At 44.7% G+C, this 19,199-nt stretch overlaps 1 protein-coding gene across 1 annotated transcript in view; it reads right to left on the bottom strand.

The window, feature by feature from the left end:
- LOC126528456 (serine/threonine-protein kinase TBK1-like) overlaps nt 1-18,989 on the bottom strand; it is a 113,000-nt gene extending 94,011 nt beyond the window's left edge. Inside the window, exons 1-3 of the mRNA XM_050176336.3 lie at nt 18,783-18,989; nt 7,871-7,987; nt 5,087-5,227 (exon numbers count right to left, since the gene is read on the bottom strand). Of these exons, the coding sequence (XP_050032293.2) occupies nt 5,087-5,227; nt 7,871-7,966 (237 nt within the window). The 5' untranslated portion in view covers nt 7,967-7,987; nt 18,783-18,989. The remainder of the gene's footprint in view (nt 1-5,086; nt 5,228-7,870; nt 7,988-18,782) is intronic.
- Nucleotides 18,990-19,199: the final 210 nt, after the last annotated feature.

Below are 19,199 nucleotides of genomic sequence, written 5' to 3'. Positions count from 1 at the left end.
TAGATGCAGATTGTCTTCATTTTCCCTGAAAAATGGCGCCCTCGTAAAGAACTTCTCCCCAATCGACGCCAACTACCTTCTGGTTGTACCCTCATCATTGAGATCAGAGGGTCTACATGCCGTGTGCGATAATCCCACTGCCTGTGATAAAGAGAAATACAATATTTACTCGAATGTAACGCGAGGGTCTCCTTTCCAGTCACGAGAAATAAGAAAACAAATAAAACCGCGAACATAACGAGATGAATGGGAGAAATGGTACCTTTATTCAAGAAATAACAATTTGGAAACAAGTTCTCTTCACTTATTGTCGCCGTCTGAGGCAGAGACAACTTTTCTTCTTGGACAGCATTCTTGGGCGTTCACTTTCAGAGATAGCCTCACTTTCATGAAATTTCGAATGACTCGGCACTGAAAGCGTCCCTGACAAGTGTTTCGGGCGCTGTGCCAAGCTCGTTATCAATGCCAAAAGCACTATCAGCTGCACACTTCGTGGGATGTTGTGCTAGGATGAGCTAAGCCTACTGAAAGCGTAACTATTTCCGTAAGTGATCGCACAAGATCACGTCATCTTTGAGCTTGTTTGAGATTAAGTACTTCTTAAAAGGTGTGGGGATGCGCGACCGTCGCGCCTCCCCTGATGTTTTTCCCGCATAGCGCGTCTCCTGCAGGGCGGCTTCGCCCGCCGCGTGGCCTGGCGCCCGCGGCGCTCGGAGTGGTTGAAGCGCAGTGCGAGAGATGGCGCTAGTGTTGCGCTGCTAACGCCGCCGACAGGCGAGGTTACTTGGGCGCCGAAAGGAAGGCGCTTGCCCTCTTTGGGTTCGGGAAGCGAGCGGGAGCGGACGTGCTGCCCGCGCGTGCGCAGACCATGCTTCTGCAAGACCGTCTCGTGTGGCCGCCTTCGAACGTGCCACCATTCGCGTGACTGTCCACGCGAACGACCAGGCGTTGGGATCCAGCATGGGGCGAACATATTCGCTCGCAATGCGGTCGCGGTAAGTCGGACTTCTAGATTTGTCGCGCGCCCATCGGCATGTCTTGGGGATAGCAACTCGGCTAGCAGGCATTGATCTATGAAAGGTGCAATAAATGCCCTTGTGATTGTTTGCACTACTGTGTTGTCGTTCCTTTGTCCCGAGAGTACGGAGGAGAGACCCCATATCTCCCACAAAGGCCACACAATCATTTCATTTGGGGATGGCACCAAGTCACTAGAAGGTCCACAGAGCACTTTCGACCAGTCTCGCATTTAAAGAGGGAGGGCCTCCCGCTTGTCCTGCCATTCGCGAATCGTCGACTTCGAGCTGCCTAGCCACAATGGAGTTTCCCTCCTTCTCGGCCTCAAAATTGGTAGTCTCTAGAAACAGGCGTCATATCAAATGCCCTACGTCACCATAATGCCATGAATAAGTGGAGTCGAATCATGAAAGACCACAGGGTACTGCGGCACCGTAACATGAGTCACAAGTACACCAAGACAGCATTGATTCCAATAAAAAACCAGTTTTCGGTCGACTTGTCTATGGATTGGATCAAGACGTAAAGGTGCACGTTGCCAATGTAACACTAAAAGCCATGGAATTTAGGATATCTGCGTCAAAATTGTGAATTTTGACATTATGTAGCGCAAGAATCGAGTTCAAGCAACAAAAGTCATGAAAATTTTTCGTTACAATCGAGTAAATACAGTACTACTGGCCACGCCTGACTGCCGACGTCTTCCATTAAGTCAAGACGTGCCGAGACTGTCAGGACACCAACAAAAAGGACAGCGGGGTTGCCATAGCCAATCGGGTCCCCTTGCCAAATGTTACTGCAGATAGGAATAGACTTAGTTGGACCTTTTCTGATGGCAACATCTGAAAATAAATGGATTGTCATAGTGACGGACTACATTGCGCACTCTGCTGAAACGAATACCCTGCCATAGGCTTTTCCCAGAAATCCTCATCACTGACAGGAACGGCCTTAACAGCAAAGCTCACCCAAGCCATCCTGCAACACAGCCAGACAAGTCACCGCAGGACAACAGCCTACCATCCCCAGACGCATTTCCTTACAGAACATCTGGCTAAATCTCTCGCCAACATGTTAGAAATGTACGTCAACATCGAACACAAAGTAGTGGGAAGCCATCCTTCCATACGTAACTTTTGCATACAACATGGCAGTGCAAAAAACAACACAAGTGACGCCATTCAATCTGGTATACGGATGAAACCCTGCAACAACGCTGGACACCATGGTGCAGCACATCACCAACGAGGACAACCTCCACGTCCCCTCCTATCTCCAACACGCCGAAGAAGCCCGAGAGCTCACCTGCCTGCACATAAAGAACCAGCAGCACACAGACAGCCGATGCTACAATCTTCTACGACGCTATGTGGAATACTAGCCTGACAACCGTGTTTGGGTTTGGACCCCAATACGCCCACGAGGGCTTAGAAACTTCCACGACAGTATTTCGGACCCTATAAAATCCTTCGACACATTTGTGCACTGTACTACGAGGTTGTGTCAGACGGCATTACACAATCACAGCGGTGCCACTCGCAACCTGAAGTAATGCAGGTGGTGTGCCTAAAGCCGTTCTACCAGCATTTTTTTTTTGTTATTTTTCTTCGTTGCATGTACTTTTGCTTTTGTTTTCGTGTTAACAGCATTGGGACGCTTTTCAAGAGTGGGGCACTGACATGCATATAAATTGTTTAGGATATTGGTGAGCGTTTTTCATGAGCTAATCAGTGTTGCAATGTTATTGCTCAGCACAAGATGCACCTTTCTGTATCAGAAGTTTCTTAAATGCTATCCCTAGTTCAATCTGTTGTCTGTTGTCACTGAATCTGGTATATCAGATTGTATGGGCAACATGAATTGTGTAGGACTTTCTGGATGGCACACAGCACCAGCGATTGCGCTGGAGCCTTCGACAAGTCATGCATAAAGGCCGACACACTTGACTTGCAGATCACATTTTTTTTACCATCAACGACTGTGCTCGATGCCATTGTTTTCAATATCAACTCATTGAAGTATGTGTCACGCGAACTCCACCACCTCGCTTATAGTACTTTGGAATTTACAACCAACATCCGCCCCGTGAAAAGTGCCGACAACACCACCACTGATGCCCTTTCTCGTATAGCCGCGGTTGACTCTCCATCTCCATTAATTCCGGGCCTGACAACCGGAATTAACGGTGATGCCCGGAATTAATTAACAGTGATGTGTGTGCTTGGACATGTTCACCTACACATTGTGGGCCCTCTACCCATGTATGAAGGTTATCGTTATATACTCACCATGGTCGACCAGCGTTGATTCGGATCAGCTGTCTTTCTCCTTCGCTCCTGAGGCATAAGCTTACACTACCATTGTTCCAGGTGTTACTTGTATTGCTGGGCACAGATTCACTCAAACAGTTCGATCCATGACCTACATTATGCAATGGCGACTGTTCACCATCACTGTAATGGGACAATATGCAGCATTGCGCACATAACACATTGTCGCAGGACACACTGAGATGATCAGAAAATGAAGGAGGCCTTGCAACATTTGTAACATGGAAAAATGGTACAGGGACCTGTTGTGCCATTAGCCAGACAATGCTTTCATGAACACTTAGCTATGCATACATTGAGTAGACTTAGCATAGTAAACTATTTCACTCAAAAGGCCTCCTACCCCTTCCTTCAACTTGTTCAAATCCGTGCCATCTTTCATACTTACTGTGACCCACTAATAAACATGATGGCTACTGATGAAGTTTTTTTCAACATTGCAATTGGGATGCAACTCCTGCACGACTAAATTAGGGGAGATTTCATGACTCATGAGGCAACGGCAAACTATATCACTACACCAATCCTACTGCCTACAGGATTTGGCTGTAGAGTAGATCAATCTTGGAGGCCATTCAACGGGAGTATCACTTCGCACTGAAAGCAGCAGCACAGCGTCAATAACGTAAATGAGGGGGAGGCCTCAAAACTTGGGCAACATATGATTGCTGGTGACTCTGGTCACACAAAGTGCAATTAATACATTTTGTTGGAACCTTTCTAAAGGAGGGAGGAAGCATTTCCTCTCTTTGGACAGTTCCACACGTGCACAAAGCCCACTGCAGAGCCTTGAGTAGGGGCTGCAAGGGTTTGCAACAGTCCAGAGGGCATTACAGCTGTGCCTACAAAGCCCTCACTCGTCTATAACTTTGCTGGTGATGCCACCAACCCCTTAACTGCCGATAATGAGGTAACCCACCATCACAACGAGCATCCTCTTCTGCCAATGACAAGTTAACTTGTCGTGACTTTTTGGCAATTTTTGCAAATGTGTGTGCATCAGTTTATTGTAATTTTCACAAGAAAATAATAAACAACTTCTGCCAACATTTTATGCACTTATAAAAAATTTTTCGTAATTCACCACAGCAGTTAAGAGGTCAACCATGTAAGAATGAGACATACAAGATATCTGAAAAAAACATGGATGTTTATTTTCCACCTAAATGAACAAAATACACCACAATAAGTATAACCAACAAAAAGAACAAGTATATTGCTGCAACCTTGTTTAGCAATAAAGGCACAACACCAGGCCGAACAATGCAAGTGGGCGTCCCGTTAAGCCAGCTATGGCTTGGCTTCAGTTGGATTCTGTACGGACAGCTCTCGTCATATGTGATCCGTAGGTGTACATTTACATTTGCTCTGTGCTATGTGTATCACACCACAGCAGCCACTGATTTGGCATTGGTCTGTCTCCTCTGGCCATGCTCTCAAAAGAAGGAGAGTTGCGTGCCAAACTTCTTCACTGATCCGTTTTCCCGCTCTGATCTGACGGATGATGCTTCATGCCTGTCATTTAGTGCTGGCTTCAGACATTTAGCCAGAAACTCCGTAATCAATGCCGACACTCAACAAGAAAAAAAATATTTCCTGGTGTGTTGGCCATAGAGAAACTTTCCCCAAGTGTCTTAATTTTTCATATAAGCCACATGATTGCTTGAATGAGAAACAAGTCACAATATCACACCCCTGATGCAAATCGAACATTTAAAAAAAAAGGAAAGAACACTCACATCTTCCTCGACGGCCAAGAGCCGCACAATGTTCTCATGGTTGACAATCTTGAGCACCTCAAACTCGCGCATCTGCACCTCGAGCGGCCGCAGCTGGCTGACCTGGTTGAACGTCTTCACAGCCACTGGTTCACCTGTTTGCTGCAGCGACCACCACACAAAAGAGGAATTGAACAGAAAAAAAAGAAAATCCTCGCAAGTCAACATCTGGCCAGAAACAAAAATTTCCACTTGGAAGGTCACAGAAAATAGTTAGTTAGTTAATTCGGGTTTAATGGCGCAAAAGCGACTAAGGCCATGCTGCGACAGTCACAGGTCACGGAAAATTTTTAAAAAATGCGAGTTCGTGATTGATTCATCACCATCATCAGCCAGTTTTTGTGTCTGCTTAAGGACAAAGTACGGCTACCTAAGCGACGTAGCCTTCTCCACTACCTACACAAGTTCTCATGTTTTATGTCTATACCATGCCCATAGGGGCAAAAATTTAACATATGTTTGCTCCAATTTTATGTCTAATTCGGTTTAGCTGACGTTCTGAAATATACTAAAAGTATTTTACAAATATTTGCACTTACGAATAGTAACTATTGAATTTGAAGAATGTATGCATAGGGCACCATTCAATTTGTTATTTGAAAGTTTCAAATATTCATACATTCCTGTAAATAAGTAAACAAATAAATAAATAAGCCTCCACTACTCATGTGACACTAACAATTGAGCTAGGTGAGGATATTTACTTTGGGGGATTTCCATACACCAGGAGCAAGAGCATGCGGACCACGGATTCCATGTTAAAACTAATTTTCTCCTCTGCCTGTGAATGCAACTTGAACATGACTGCACTCCTGATTTGGGGTTGCGTACTTTCTAGTGCACTCCTGAATTTCAGTTCGTGCGTCTTAATTAAAAAGAAAACTTTTTCAGGCGAGCCTGTGGTCCATATACTCTTCCTCACAGGTGTACATGTATTTATCACCTACCGTAAAAACTGGAATATAAGTCGAACTTTTTTTCAAAAAGCCATTGTGAAAAGTCGACCCTCATCTTATATAACGGACATTGGCGGAAAAACTAATGGAAGTCTTGCAACAATGGGCGGATGAAGTAAACAGCCGCCATCGCCATCAGCAGCAGCGCGGCGAGGCGACATTGTGGCACCGCCAATTTGCGTTTACATTGTTACAAAGTTATATTGGTTAAAGGCTGCTTTTTTCACATTTTGTTTCAAAATGAGCGGAAGCCGACGGCAATTCACCGTCGCCTTCAAGAAAAAGGCGATTGAGTGCGCGGAAGCCCACGGCAACCTCGCGGCACAGCGCGAATTTGGAGTATCCGAAAAGAGCATTCGGTACTGGTGGAGGCAGAAGCAGCAAACCAACAAAAAACGTCATTTCGTGGGCGGACCGCAGAACTGGAAGACAAGGTTGTGGAGTTCGTCCGGGAGCTGCGTGAAAGATCGCTGCCCGTGACTGCCGAATGCATCCGTTTGAAAGCGGTAGAGATCGCGCATACCTCTGGACTGGGCAGCGAGAAGCACTCGTCATCCGACTCTAGTTCGGATGACTCTGATCAAAGGCGTTGCTCTGATTTGGAGTAGCGCTTGCGCACTTCGTGCCCTTTTGTGTACTGTACATCCGGCCAATTTTTAACAGTATCACGCGACCGCCGACCCGCGTGCTTGTCAGCACCTTATCATCACGGCACGGAGCGACGAAATAGCGAAAGTAAGCGCACGTGTACACTTGCGCACATCTCGTTTGTTTCGCCGCTCAGCGCCGTTAATAAAGTGCCGACAAGCACGCGGGTCGATGGTCGCGCGATAGTGTTAAAAATTGGCTGGGTGCACATGCGAGCAGCATTTAAATAAATACTGTCACCATTGTGCAACCGGCTGAATCGCATTTGTTTCAAGGTAACGGTGTCTTTCGGTACTTTTGCCATTGAAAAAAGATTTTTTTTTCATTTTTAGAATTCATTAGTTGGGAGATCGACCTATATTCCAGTCTGACCTATAGTCCGGTTTTTACGGTAGCCCTTGGAGTGTTAGCCAGCATCTCTCACTGTCACAGGTAAAAACTTACCATCACATGAGTATGTGACTGTTAGGGGCACGCAACTGACCAATAAACCCTTGTGTGCAGTCTAGTTTGGTTAAATCTGTAAACATTGTCGAAGGTACAGCCTTGCTGCTGCCCACTACAAAACATTCAATAAACACATAATGAAAACAAGAAAACAATCATTAAATTACTCATAAAAGAAAGTGCATGCTAGGTTTATGATGAAAAGTACTTCTTTCCTCGTGCAAGCCATGCAGAGTGCTTTCGTAGTGTATATAGAGGCTGTCTGCATACACTAGCGAAATTTATTGCATGACGCAGTGTGTTAGTGGGTAGTCTGCCATATGCAATACGATGAGAGTGAGGGCAATACTTTAGAATGATTAAGTTTCCGTATGCCTTTCTTTTGGCTTCATGTCTGTTAGTTTCCATATGGTTATATCGTAAGAAGCCAACAAACACTGACACCAAGGACAACATAGGGGAAATTACTTGTGCTTAATAAATGAAATAAAGAAACGATAAATTAATGGAAATGAAATTGGATGAAAAAACAACTTGCCGCGGGTGGGGAACAATCCCATAACCTTCGTATGATATGGCTAATCAAAATCGGGCCCCTCGGTTAACCGTCTTTCTTCTCGTTTATTTCCGTATGGTTGTTAATCGAAACCCAAATGTCTTTCGGTTCCCCCTATTTTTTCTATTCATAACAAACCTTGTGGACGCCTCGATAGACAGCTCCGGTGGCCCCCTTGCCAAGGACATCCCTGGTGTTCCAGACGTAATTGGCCGAGCCCCGCAGGTAAGACATGACTGTGCCGAGAAGTTCGTTCTGCGTTGAAGGAAAATGTTTTTGCACACTTCAGGAGCTTTAAGGAGCACCAGCAACAATGCTTTCGTCAACTGCTATAACATTTGTTAGCGTTTAATGCCCTGAAGGTATATTGTGGGCATTGAGAGACAGCGTTACAGAGGACTATGGGCCAATTTGACCTGAAGGTCTAGCATGCATTTAAATCTTAGTATACAAGCATTCCAAACAGCTGTAATATAACTACTATGGCTGGGACTTGACCCCACGAAGCTCGTACTCAGCCGCAGGAAGCCATAGCCATCTCAGCAGAGTTCATCTGAGTCTTTCTTAAAGAAACATCAAAAAGGAACAGTATTACCCTATTTAAACGGGCACTTTCAACTGCCAGTGAGCCGATGGCAGTTGAAGTGAATGAGCGTTCACCAAGTTTACTTGGCAACTGCAACTGCCATTGACATATTAGTGAGCACTGACCTCAACTGAGGTCAATGGTCTCAGTTGACAGTAGGGCAGCTGAGAGGTGGCAGCCTCCACCGATAAAGGTGCACCATTTGGAACACACAATGTTGCACCGCGTGTTCTGTGAGCATGGACCATGACCGATCTTCTCATGAACACTTGGAAAGATCCTCTGCCCAAGCTCCATGCTAAAATACTAATAATGTGCACATGTACGCTGCCATGATTCAACCAGGCAGCCAGCGAAGGCTCAGTCAAACCAAACGAGTTTGTCATAAGTTCCTTCCTTCATGCACTCTAGTCAAAAGATAGAAAACAGACGAATTAACCATCTTGGCTTCATGTTTAAATATATTTCACCAATTGGTGTTTTTTGTAGTTAAAGAAAGCAAATGTTACATCATAATAAATAAAACAGAATTTAAAGGAAAACAGACAGAAGTAACGAGAACATATACATCATTTTGTCGATTATTACCCGCAATTCTGTGCGCTCGCATGATAGCAAAGTCTAGCTGGAATAGCCATGTAAGCACAGTCAACAGTCATTCACTTGAATGCGACTTTTAAAGTTCAAGTGTTGATTTCAATGATTGCTGAAGGCGACCGTCTAAAGCGGGTATAATCAGTTTGGACTGCCAAAGTATTTTTGAAACTATTTTTGTGATAATAGGTGGATAATTAAAGAAGTAATCAAATGTCAGTCCATGTTTGTTTTTTTCTTTTTAATTTTGCACCACAACCCCAGTGCTGGTAGATAAGAGAACATAAATTTTTTAAGCATGTCTTTCATATTTGGGCTTTGTTGGCTCAGTAAAAGTTAACAAAACTTGCCAAGTTAAATTTTTATCTTTTTTAGTATACAATACAGTCCATTTTAATTTATTAAAATATTAACTATGTCGTCAGAACCTATGCCGCCAAGTGCGCTGATGCAGGAACTTCAAGGTCCCGTCGTCACTTGCGTTTTATTTTTGCGGCTTTTCTGGCTTACCAAGCCTCTTCTCCTGACAGTAAGGGTGGCAATCTTGGTACTGTAGAAGAGGAGTTCACTAACACAGGTGAAACAATTTTCCTCTGTAGCGTCCCTTTAAGATACCAGACATAGCAACACCCATCAGCAAGCATTTCTTTTCAGGCATATACACAAAGAACAAAAAAAAGTGCACACACGTAATAAATGTAACAGTAATAGGTGAATCTCCTTTTTCACTTTGTACACTAAACTTGGCAAAATGACATTGTGGGTTTTTCGCCCTGAAGCTACGCAGTGGGCTACGCGGGACGCTGTAGCGCAGTGCTTCGAATGAACCCTTTCAGTGCCGGGTTTGCTCGGAGGTGATGCACCCCTAGCGTTTTTTCTTCTCTTGGATATTACAAAACGAACACAATAGTTTTTTTTCGGCTATGCAGAAGAAAAGAAATGAGACAGATAATGGCAAATTCACTTTTAGCATGGTCCTCACATTCCTATCTTCACTACGACATGCACGCTTCTACAATAGCGCCGCAGTGTTGGCTAAAAATAAAAAAAAAGAAGACTTCTACCAACTTATGACAAGTGGAAGAAACACAAAAGAGAGGTGTGTTTGCCTTGCGCTTGAGCGCAAATATTTGAAGGAAGAATTGCTACGACAGAAGTGGGCAAAGTCCAGGAGCAACCCCTTCCCTCTGCAGGTGGACGCTTTGCACAACTAGGGTGCCTGGATGCCCTTGCCAGCCACTCCGAATAGAGTGGGGACATTCTTTGAAATAATTTTCCTCTGTAGCGTCCCTTTAAGATACCAGACATAGCAACACCCATCAGCAAGCCTTCTTTTCAGGCACATACACAAAGAACAAAAAAAAGTGCATACATGTAATAAATGTAACAGTAAAAGGTGAATCTCCTTTTTCACTTGGTACACTAAACTTGGCAAAATGACATTGTGGGTTTTTCGCCCTGAAGCTACGCACTGGGCTGCGCGGGACGCCGTAGTGCAGTTACGAAGAAAGCTTTTTCCGGTGAGCCTGTGGTCCATATACTCTTGCTCACAGGCGTACATGTATTTATCACCTAGCCCTTAGACTTCAGTGTCGACGCCATGACTGGTTTTCATGGCTGCTGTCCACCACTGCCTACCCCACCTTCCACGGAATCAGCACGTGCTAACTATGCGTAGTCACCGGCCTAGTTTTCAGCAAACAATGGCTGGTGCTCTGTGCTGTTGTGCACGAACCACTCCATAAATGATTGGAGAAGGCTTCACTTTCCAACAGAGCTGAAAAGATTACTTCAGTGAATTGTGAATGTCAAGCATGTCAAGCATCGAAAGTCAAGCATTGAGAAAGTGGTCCACCCGTGTGAACCGTGCAAGGCCGCAGTCTTGGGATCCAGCAACAAAGCATGCTTATCGAACAGCGCTGAGGCAATATGCTTTTGATGGCAACAACCCTCACTATCCTAGCAATGCAGTTATAAGACCTCTGAAATCTTGTGAAGAGTATTTCAGGGGCATTAATACTTGGACGGATAGTGTGCTCACCATGAAATTGCCCATGCAGGTCGTAACTGCTTATCTGAGCGGGGTGTGGCCGTCTAATCCGGAAACGTGCCAACTGCACTAGGTAGCCGTGGAGAAGATATTTGTCTCAAGCTATGCAAGAATGTGGCTACACATACACCTTCATCAAATTCGAGCAAGAGTGGTTAAATGGAAGCAAGACATGGACAGTAAGTAGTAAGCCTGCCATGAGCTCTGAAACTGCCCTGTTGTGCCCTGTACATAGCCACAGCATACGCCCTTTCATTTTACTTCAGAGATAGTGTTATAAGGTTGGTTCCTTTTGTCAATGCAATTTTCACCATGCTATGCATTTTCTGTCATTTTGTTTCTTCAAACGCTTTCTCTGTATGCTTAATACACCTGTTCTTTTAAACTACAGGTGCGTTCGAAGCTGGCCTGAAAATAGCTTAAAAGGACGCCTTGTTGGGCGAGTTGGTCACAATTTATCTTGGGTACTAGGCGCGAAAACACACATGACACAAGGAAGGAGACGGGACAGAGCGCCACTTACACCTGCTTTTATTTGGAGGCACACCACACACTTATATACTTTCATATCAATCAATCCATATCAATCTTGATGTGATTGCGGTCCTTGCGTCTAAGACAGGTATATAAGTGTATGGTGTGCCTCCGAATAAAAAAAAAATTATGGGGTTTTTACGTGCCAAAACCACTTTCCGATTATGAGGCACGCCGTAGTGGAGGACTCCGGCAATTTTGACCGCCTGGGGTTCTTTAACGTTCACCTAAATCTAAGTACACGGGTGTTTTCGCATTTCGCCCCCATCGAAATGCGGCCGCCGTGGCCGGGATTCGATCCCGCGACCTCGTGCTCAGCAGCCTAACACCATAGCCACTGAGCAACCACGGCGGGTGCCTCCGAATAAAAGCAGTTGCAAGTGGCGCTCTGTCCCGTCTCCTTCCTTGTGTCGTGTGTGTTTTCACACCTAGTACCCAAGATGAAAATAGCTGCTCAAGTATATTCCCCAAGATTGACATAAACACTATAATTGCCTTAATTATATTATTTGTTTTCGCTTTTATTATTTTAACAATAGAAATTTGTGTTTTAATGCTCTGTGATGACACTAGTAAACATAACATTTTGCCAGCCAGCTTTGCCTGGGGAAGGTGCAACATCCAACTACACTAAAGGGAATGAGCCCACACCACGCCAGTGGAGATCAGTCAACTATGGTACCTGTCGTATGTGGTGCGAGAACAGCAATCCACATCGCATACTTTCTATATGGACAATTACTGCATTACACCTAGATGCAAAACGTGCCACGTTTATAGGCCAATATCACGTCATAACATAGGTTGAGCGAAATTATGATGAAAAAGTGAGCATTCGTCATTTATTATTATACCCTGCTACCTCTTTTAAGCAATTTTGTCAGCACGAAATACGCCTACGGATGAGAATCTAGTGGCATATACAATAGCAGATGCCTTAGCAGACGGCGAGGAGGGCATCAAGGCACCCTATGCACAACGCAACCACACCCAGGAAGGGGTGTGTACCCCCCCCCCCCCCCCCCCGCAGCGCACTAACAAAAACCTAGACTGAGCAAACCCAGCACGACAAGAAAACACGTTCCCAGAAATATTCTACAGATGGCAAAACTACCTCGTAGCATGCGAACTCCATGTTACTGTGCACGTTCAACTGGAGAGAGGAAAACGTACAGGCACATCAGCGACATGGCACGACAAAAGTGCAGAAATCTATCAGCACGTCAGTGACACTGAAAGGGCTAATTTTTATCACCTGGCATTCTTTACCACGCACCCAATGCAAGGTGAGTGCTGCCATTTTAGCAATTTTGTTGCTGGATTTAGCAACTTTTTGGCCCATTTCATGACCGGCAACCTTATTGGTAACATGAAAATTGGGATATTGGAGACATTTTAGATACATTGAAATTAGAAAAGTTGCTTTGGAAATGGTTTTTCAGGATGCACTTTATTCAAAAACTACAAGCAAGTGGCCCGAATTGACTGTACAGCAAGTGAGCTCTGTGACCGTGATGAAGCAATGGTTCTTTTCACATAGGTGGTGCTTGCACTTCACAGCACAGTGGTCCTAACAGGCCTCACATTGTGCTCACAAAGTGCATATTTTGTTCCTTTTTTGTCTACAAAACATATTCGAATGAATGTAAGCACTGCGGGTTTTACAGTTTCACTAAATACATTCGACTGGTGAGCAATCTCAACAGTAGCAGAAAAAGATTTACCAAAACTAATTGCAAGAAATGTATGGCGAGATTTAGAACACTGCAAGTGCATATTCAGACAGGTTGACTGAAGAAAGGCGTACAATTCAGATTTGTTTGGACTCGTCCAAACAAATCTGAATGCACCATTTCTGTTTCTCACCGCTTTCTCACGCAAAGTTTTTAGGTGGATAAAGTGAAGAATTACGGTAAAGATCATGCAACTATCATCACATAATGAACAACAGAAGACTAAGTGTGTGTCAAAGTATTTGGCGCTCTCTTCAAGAGTGCGAGAACTACATAATGTGCAGGGATAATGCGACTCGAGCACCTTTATTTTCATGCTAAGAAATATGTCACTCCCGTGTTTTTTTTTTTTGGTTTTGGTTTTGTAGCTTTACAACATTGTTACGGTGGGAAAAGAGGACTTCCACTGGAAGCATTGTCCCAACCTGGGTAAGACGCCTGCTGAGGAGCTCCGTGGCAAAGACATGTAACCAGCACGTCCACCAAAATGTCATGGGTATAAAACTATTTACACAATGTATTTACAAGGCGTATATAAACAGCAGCTGAGAATCCTGAGAAGCTGTTGCCACTTTGCCGTCTTCACCGTCGACGACCTTGTCCTCTTTTCCCACCATAACAATATGAAGGTAAACACGAAATTTCAGCTTGCTTCCTCCATTGTTGTGCAGATATACTAGTAAATTAAAAGCCCGTTACACCTTGCCAGTAAATATTTTACTGCGTCACCTGCGCAGGTGCTAGACAAATGTGGACACTGCAGCAGATTATTAACACTACATTAGCTAATGTTATAGTGTTCCAATATGCCCAAGTAATTTAAAATTCCCTCAACTGGTTTAGCGAGAATTTTAGAGACTGATGCAAAATTTAGCAGAAATTAAGCAACTTATTTGTCTCAGTTTAGCGACACACGCAAGAAAATATGGCAACACTATGCTCAGCACACAAACGTTCTTGAATTCTGCATTCATCAGATACATCTATTTTGCCTGCTGGCAAAGATGAAAAAGCGCACTGTATACAATATCAAAACCACTTGGAGCAATCACATTTTGTCAATGAACTTTCGACAATACCTATGTCTGCAAGTGAAGTCGCATTTGTCATCTGCCCTGAACACGTCCTGGCAATCCACCATTTCCAGGCACACAGTTTGCAATGCTATATGTTCGGAGTTTGCTTTGATGCCGCACAGTTATGGTGATAGGAGCGTACAATTTTACAATAACACACACCTTTTGTTTTGTTGTATTCATTTTGATTCCTCGTAAGCCATGTTGACGTAATGCTACCATAGCTGCGTTTACATGAATGCGACACTGCCGCATCACATCGCATTTCTAGCGCATCACATTCATGTAAACAGCAGTAATGCGCTAGGAAGGCGCATCACATTAATGCGCCAGGCGAGGGTAGATTTACGGGCGCGAGTCGACTCTTGCGGAGCACGTAAACGCAAGATCGTCGCATTAGGAATTGTGGGAAGGAGTTAGCCACCAACATGGCGGTGGTCCCGGCTGCCCGCTTCGAATTGAATTTGGCATTGTTTTTGTAAAATGCACTTCGTTCGCAACGAATGATTGCGTAAACGGCTTTCGCTTAGTCTCAGGCCGCTTCGACGACAGAGTATTATGGATAACCTGGTGGTGTTTTCAAGATCGCTTCTCGTTTCGAACGAGTCGAGGCCTAACGAAAGAAACATTCGAGATGCCAGCGCTACCTATCGCTAAAGTCGGGAAATAGCCGCAACGATGGCATATGGCCTCTGAAATCCAAAGATCTCGCTCGCCAACGAAAACTGTAAAAGACGTGTGCTGCTTCGCGTACACTACAGTATAGCGTATAGCGTACGCTATAAGTTGCGTACGCTAAACTAAAACTGTCTATTTCTCGGCACTCAGCCACCAACGTGCACTCGGCCCACAACCAGAAACCAGTTATACCGGAAGTCGACTGCCCTTCCCTTATACGACACCATATGGCGCTCGTTCTCGCTAGAGTTAATGCGCTACATGTAAACGGCGTTGCATCGCCTTTCCCAAATGCGCTTGGAAATGCGATGCGCCACTGTCGCATTCATGGAAACGTGGCTCATTATTGTTACTTCATTCTTTTGTGCAAAATGTACATTACCGTGCCACCTGACAACACCATGTCCCTCAACTCTTCTTTACCATTACGTACATTTTATTTGTTGATGTACTATGTTCTATATTTTCGTTATTGCTGCCTGCATTATTGCTGTCAGAATACTTTTATCTTTGTCACAACATGTTACACTCTATTCAGACTTTTAGTACTTGCTCTCACTATTAAGTTCTTCGCAGAAGCTGTTGCCAATGCATGTCATTGGAGGCATAATGTTCTTCAAGCCAACATCGTTGTTGGCTTTCCTGCAACGTTCCCAGCTTTCCATATATGGAAAGGTGCGAAATAAAGTTGAGGTTAAAATAGCTAGAAGACCCGAATGTCACCTTTCAGGTGGATTGGCTTATAGAGCCAACATGGGCTCACTATAAAAGAAAATTGAACTGTGCAACAGCAGGGATTCAAACTAAGGGCACATTCACACCGGCGACTTGAGGAGGTCGCGCGACCATTTGCGACTCGCAATCAAAAGGCGACCGAAGGCGACTGATGCTCACACCGGCAAGCCCGGCTGAGCGCGACCCGCAAGTCGCAATCCCGGAGATTATCGTTCTCAGCGAGAACTCTCGGAATCTACGCGGAATTTGAACGCGACGCCGGACGAGGCCGGATGTAGACACACGAAAGATCACTTCCGGTGCGCCGCTGATTGGTTTATCAGTTTTGCGACCACGGTCGCGTGACTGAAAAATCGCGCAGAGAGCGACTGGCCCAAAATGGTCGCTTTTCAAGAAAGGCGACCGTTTGCGACCATTTGCGACTGGTCGCTTTGCGACTAACTTGGTCGCGCGACCACTGTCAGTCGCCGGTGTGAATGAGCCCTAAGTGTGCATTGGTGTGGACATGACTTCAGAGCCCAAGATGCTTCCAACCTCAATACGCGCGAATACGATTAATTACTTCATCCCGTCTTCAAGCTGCATCACGCTGCATAAAAAAAAAGGACAAGAAGTCGCTGGAAACTTGCAATTATGACAAACACTGCAGCAAAGTGCCTGTCAGGTCTCGTCATCGTCCTGAGCAAGGCGGAGCACATTCCTTTACATCCGGCAGTGAAAACTTTCTTGCCTCATTCTTCTCCGAGCTTCTGTGCTCGCAGATCGCCATGCACAAGCAATTATTGTTTTTAAGTAAAACATAACCAGATTTAAATCGGGTGTCTGCTCCTTTATGCAAGTTTTTGTTTAATATATGAGAGGTGCTCTCAGTCCATCAAGCAAATATTTTGTAGTATTAAACACAAACAGCTTTAACATTGTAAGCACGCAGCAATCTTCCATGCTTAAGGTGTGTTTGGAATATCACTGCAGCAGCTGGACTTCATTCGGACCAAATTAGTTTTGATTTACCATCTTAATGTGCTAATTCAGGCACTGCTTAAAGGACCCTCTGATAGTGCAAAAAAACAATCATATCCTTCCCTCCTGGCTTCTTCGGTCTTATCTTCACCCATAACGCAAGCAGGGTCACACACGCCGCGTCATCAGGGTAAAAGCCATCAATTAGTCCATTTACGAGGGATATCAGACCTTCGAGCGCACCTTTGCCATGCTAATCACATGCCTGCATTTAATCTATTTATTGAATACGGCAGGCCGGAAGGCCCAAAAAATGCAATAACAGGTTCGACGTTTCTGAATGTCAAAACTACAAATGCACAGAACACGAAGTACAAAAGTGCCGAAAACAATGTCTGCTACCTTATACAAAGCAGTTATGGAAACAACAGTCACATGACATAGGCATTAATTTCTTCTTGAAAGCATAGCCAAACAACTGAGTCCCGTTAAGCAATTGAGGGTGTTTTCGAACTGGAAAAGAGCACCAACGTGACGTTCATTACTGGCATGGATGGACTCCACTTGTCTTTTAAAGAAGCACACCACAAGAAAAAGAGCACACAAGAGCAGGGCAGGGAAGATAAGAGAGAAACCACACTATCGCCTTCGTGCTCAGGGCGCTCTAGGCCCTTTAAATCAAGAATGAAGTGATACACGTTCCGAACATAATTCCTATCTAATCTGCACTAGCAATGGGCACGGACATTTTTCCTACGGCACTCTTTTGTTTTCTTCACTGAACTCTTATGACTTTTGATGAACAGTGCTAAGCTATGCCTGGTTCTGTGTAGTTTGGCTTCTCGGCAGTGTTATTTGCTGTGCAGCAGCCAGTACTGTGCTGATTGGAATGATCACGACGTGGGCATGAACTTTGGCTCAACAAGAATGCAAAAGCCTGGTACACCACAGTATGCCCAGGTGCATGGAATTGGGGGATGCCCTCGCACAACTGACTTGAAGTAATGTTCGCACAAACTATTTATGCACTGTTTATCAAGATTACCGGCAGTGCAGTAAATTAAATTAATGGCAACTCAACAAATAGATTCGTAGCTTACGACTGCACAAGTATTCCTGAAGTAGTTTATTTCTTGCTTTATGTTTCTAAATTGGGTTAAGAAGGCGCACATCTTTTTTAATTACAATTTGCAAGCTGTGTGTCTTTTCATAACACATAATGATGCCTTCAGGCTTAGTTGAATGTGTTAACCTTTGCGAATACTGTTTCTACTTGAATGTAATAACAGCTGATACAATCTGTTAGGACGAAGTAATGAACATCACTGCCTGTAACGACTTTACGAACGAAAGACTTGACGCGGGCTTGTCGTTTTTAAGCATCAGGAGAGGAAAAAAACAATTTGAAAAAACAAAACAATGAAACGGGTACCAAGATGTGACGGTTGTCAACAGCCCGCAAAACAATACGTTCGCGATGATATCGCTAGGCTGTTCTAAGAGGTGCATTCGAGCTACTCATCTAAATCGCACCCACTGACTGACAGCGACGGTGACAAACCGGCTGCGGCCAAGACGGCAAACGATATTTTAACACAAGAACTTCGAGACATGTCGCGCCTTAGGAGGCCTTGACAGTGGTCAACAAGCACTTGAAGGTAATCCGGACAACATGGTCACGACCAGCCGAGAGTTGATGTTTGCAATACGGCTACTATCACACTAGACAAAAGACCTCTGTAGCCCCGTTTCTTCCTGCAAGTCAACACCGTCTCGCTCGAGAAAATGCCCCAGGTAAAAGGACAAAAATTCGCAGTAAGTGACGTTTCGCACGAAGTTAGCCTCCACTTCAAGTTGAATGCGAAACAATAGCGCAATCAGCTGCACCGGCCACAACAAAAATCGCACAACCGCACATGCAACGTGGGCGAAGTAACAAGGCCCATGATTCACGACAGGAACCGTTCAGAACGCAGCGACACCGGTATTCCATCGAGATACGAGCTGGCCGGGTTGCAGATAAACAAAACAGGCAAACCCTATTGCGCTACACTGAGCAATGCCACAAATCGTGACGGCATTACTTCCGCCATCCACTACTCACCAGACAAGACAAGGCAGCGAAAATCGCCTGGGCCACCTGTCAACCGACGTTGTGCGACCGTGTTGTCACATGGACAGCGCGTAGATATTCTCGCAAAGCCAGCGTCCGGGATGGTAGATGCAATCAGAGACGCACTGCGCTTAGGACACACGTTCCGCAGACCACTCGAGCGAACGGATTACTCACGTGAAGATGTAAAACAAAAACGACAACAATCAACAAATATTTGAAGTAGTTTTTTTATATACAATGTACCCGGACTCTTTACTGTAGTGAGCCAAATTTAGAAGCACTGCGTACTACGTCTCGTAGGAACTCCAGCACAATATATGTCGGATACAAGCATATACAATAAGAACAGCAGTTGGCAAGCAAGGCACACGGACCGCGCACGACATAGAGTTTTATATAATAAAT

Source organism: Dermacentor andersoni, chromosome 9 (genome assembly GCF_023375885.2).
Source record: "Dermacentor andersoni chromosome 9, qqDerAnde1_hic_scaffold, whole genome shotgun sequence".
In the NCBI taxonomy this organism is placed as follows: domain Eukaryota; kingdom Metazoa; phylum Arthropoda; class Arachnida; order Ixodida; family Ixodidae; genus Dermacentor; species Dermacentor andersoni.
The sequence above is the reverse complement of the archived record's forward strand: the minus strand, read 5'-3'. Positions and strand labels throughout refer to the sequence as shown.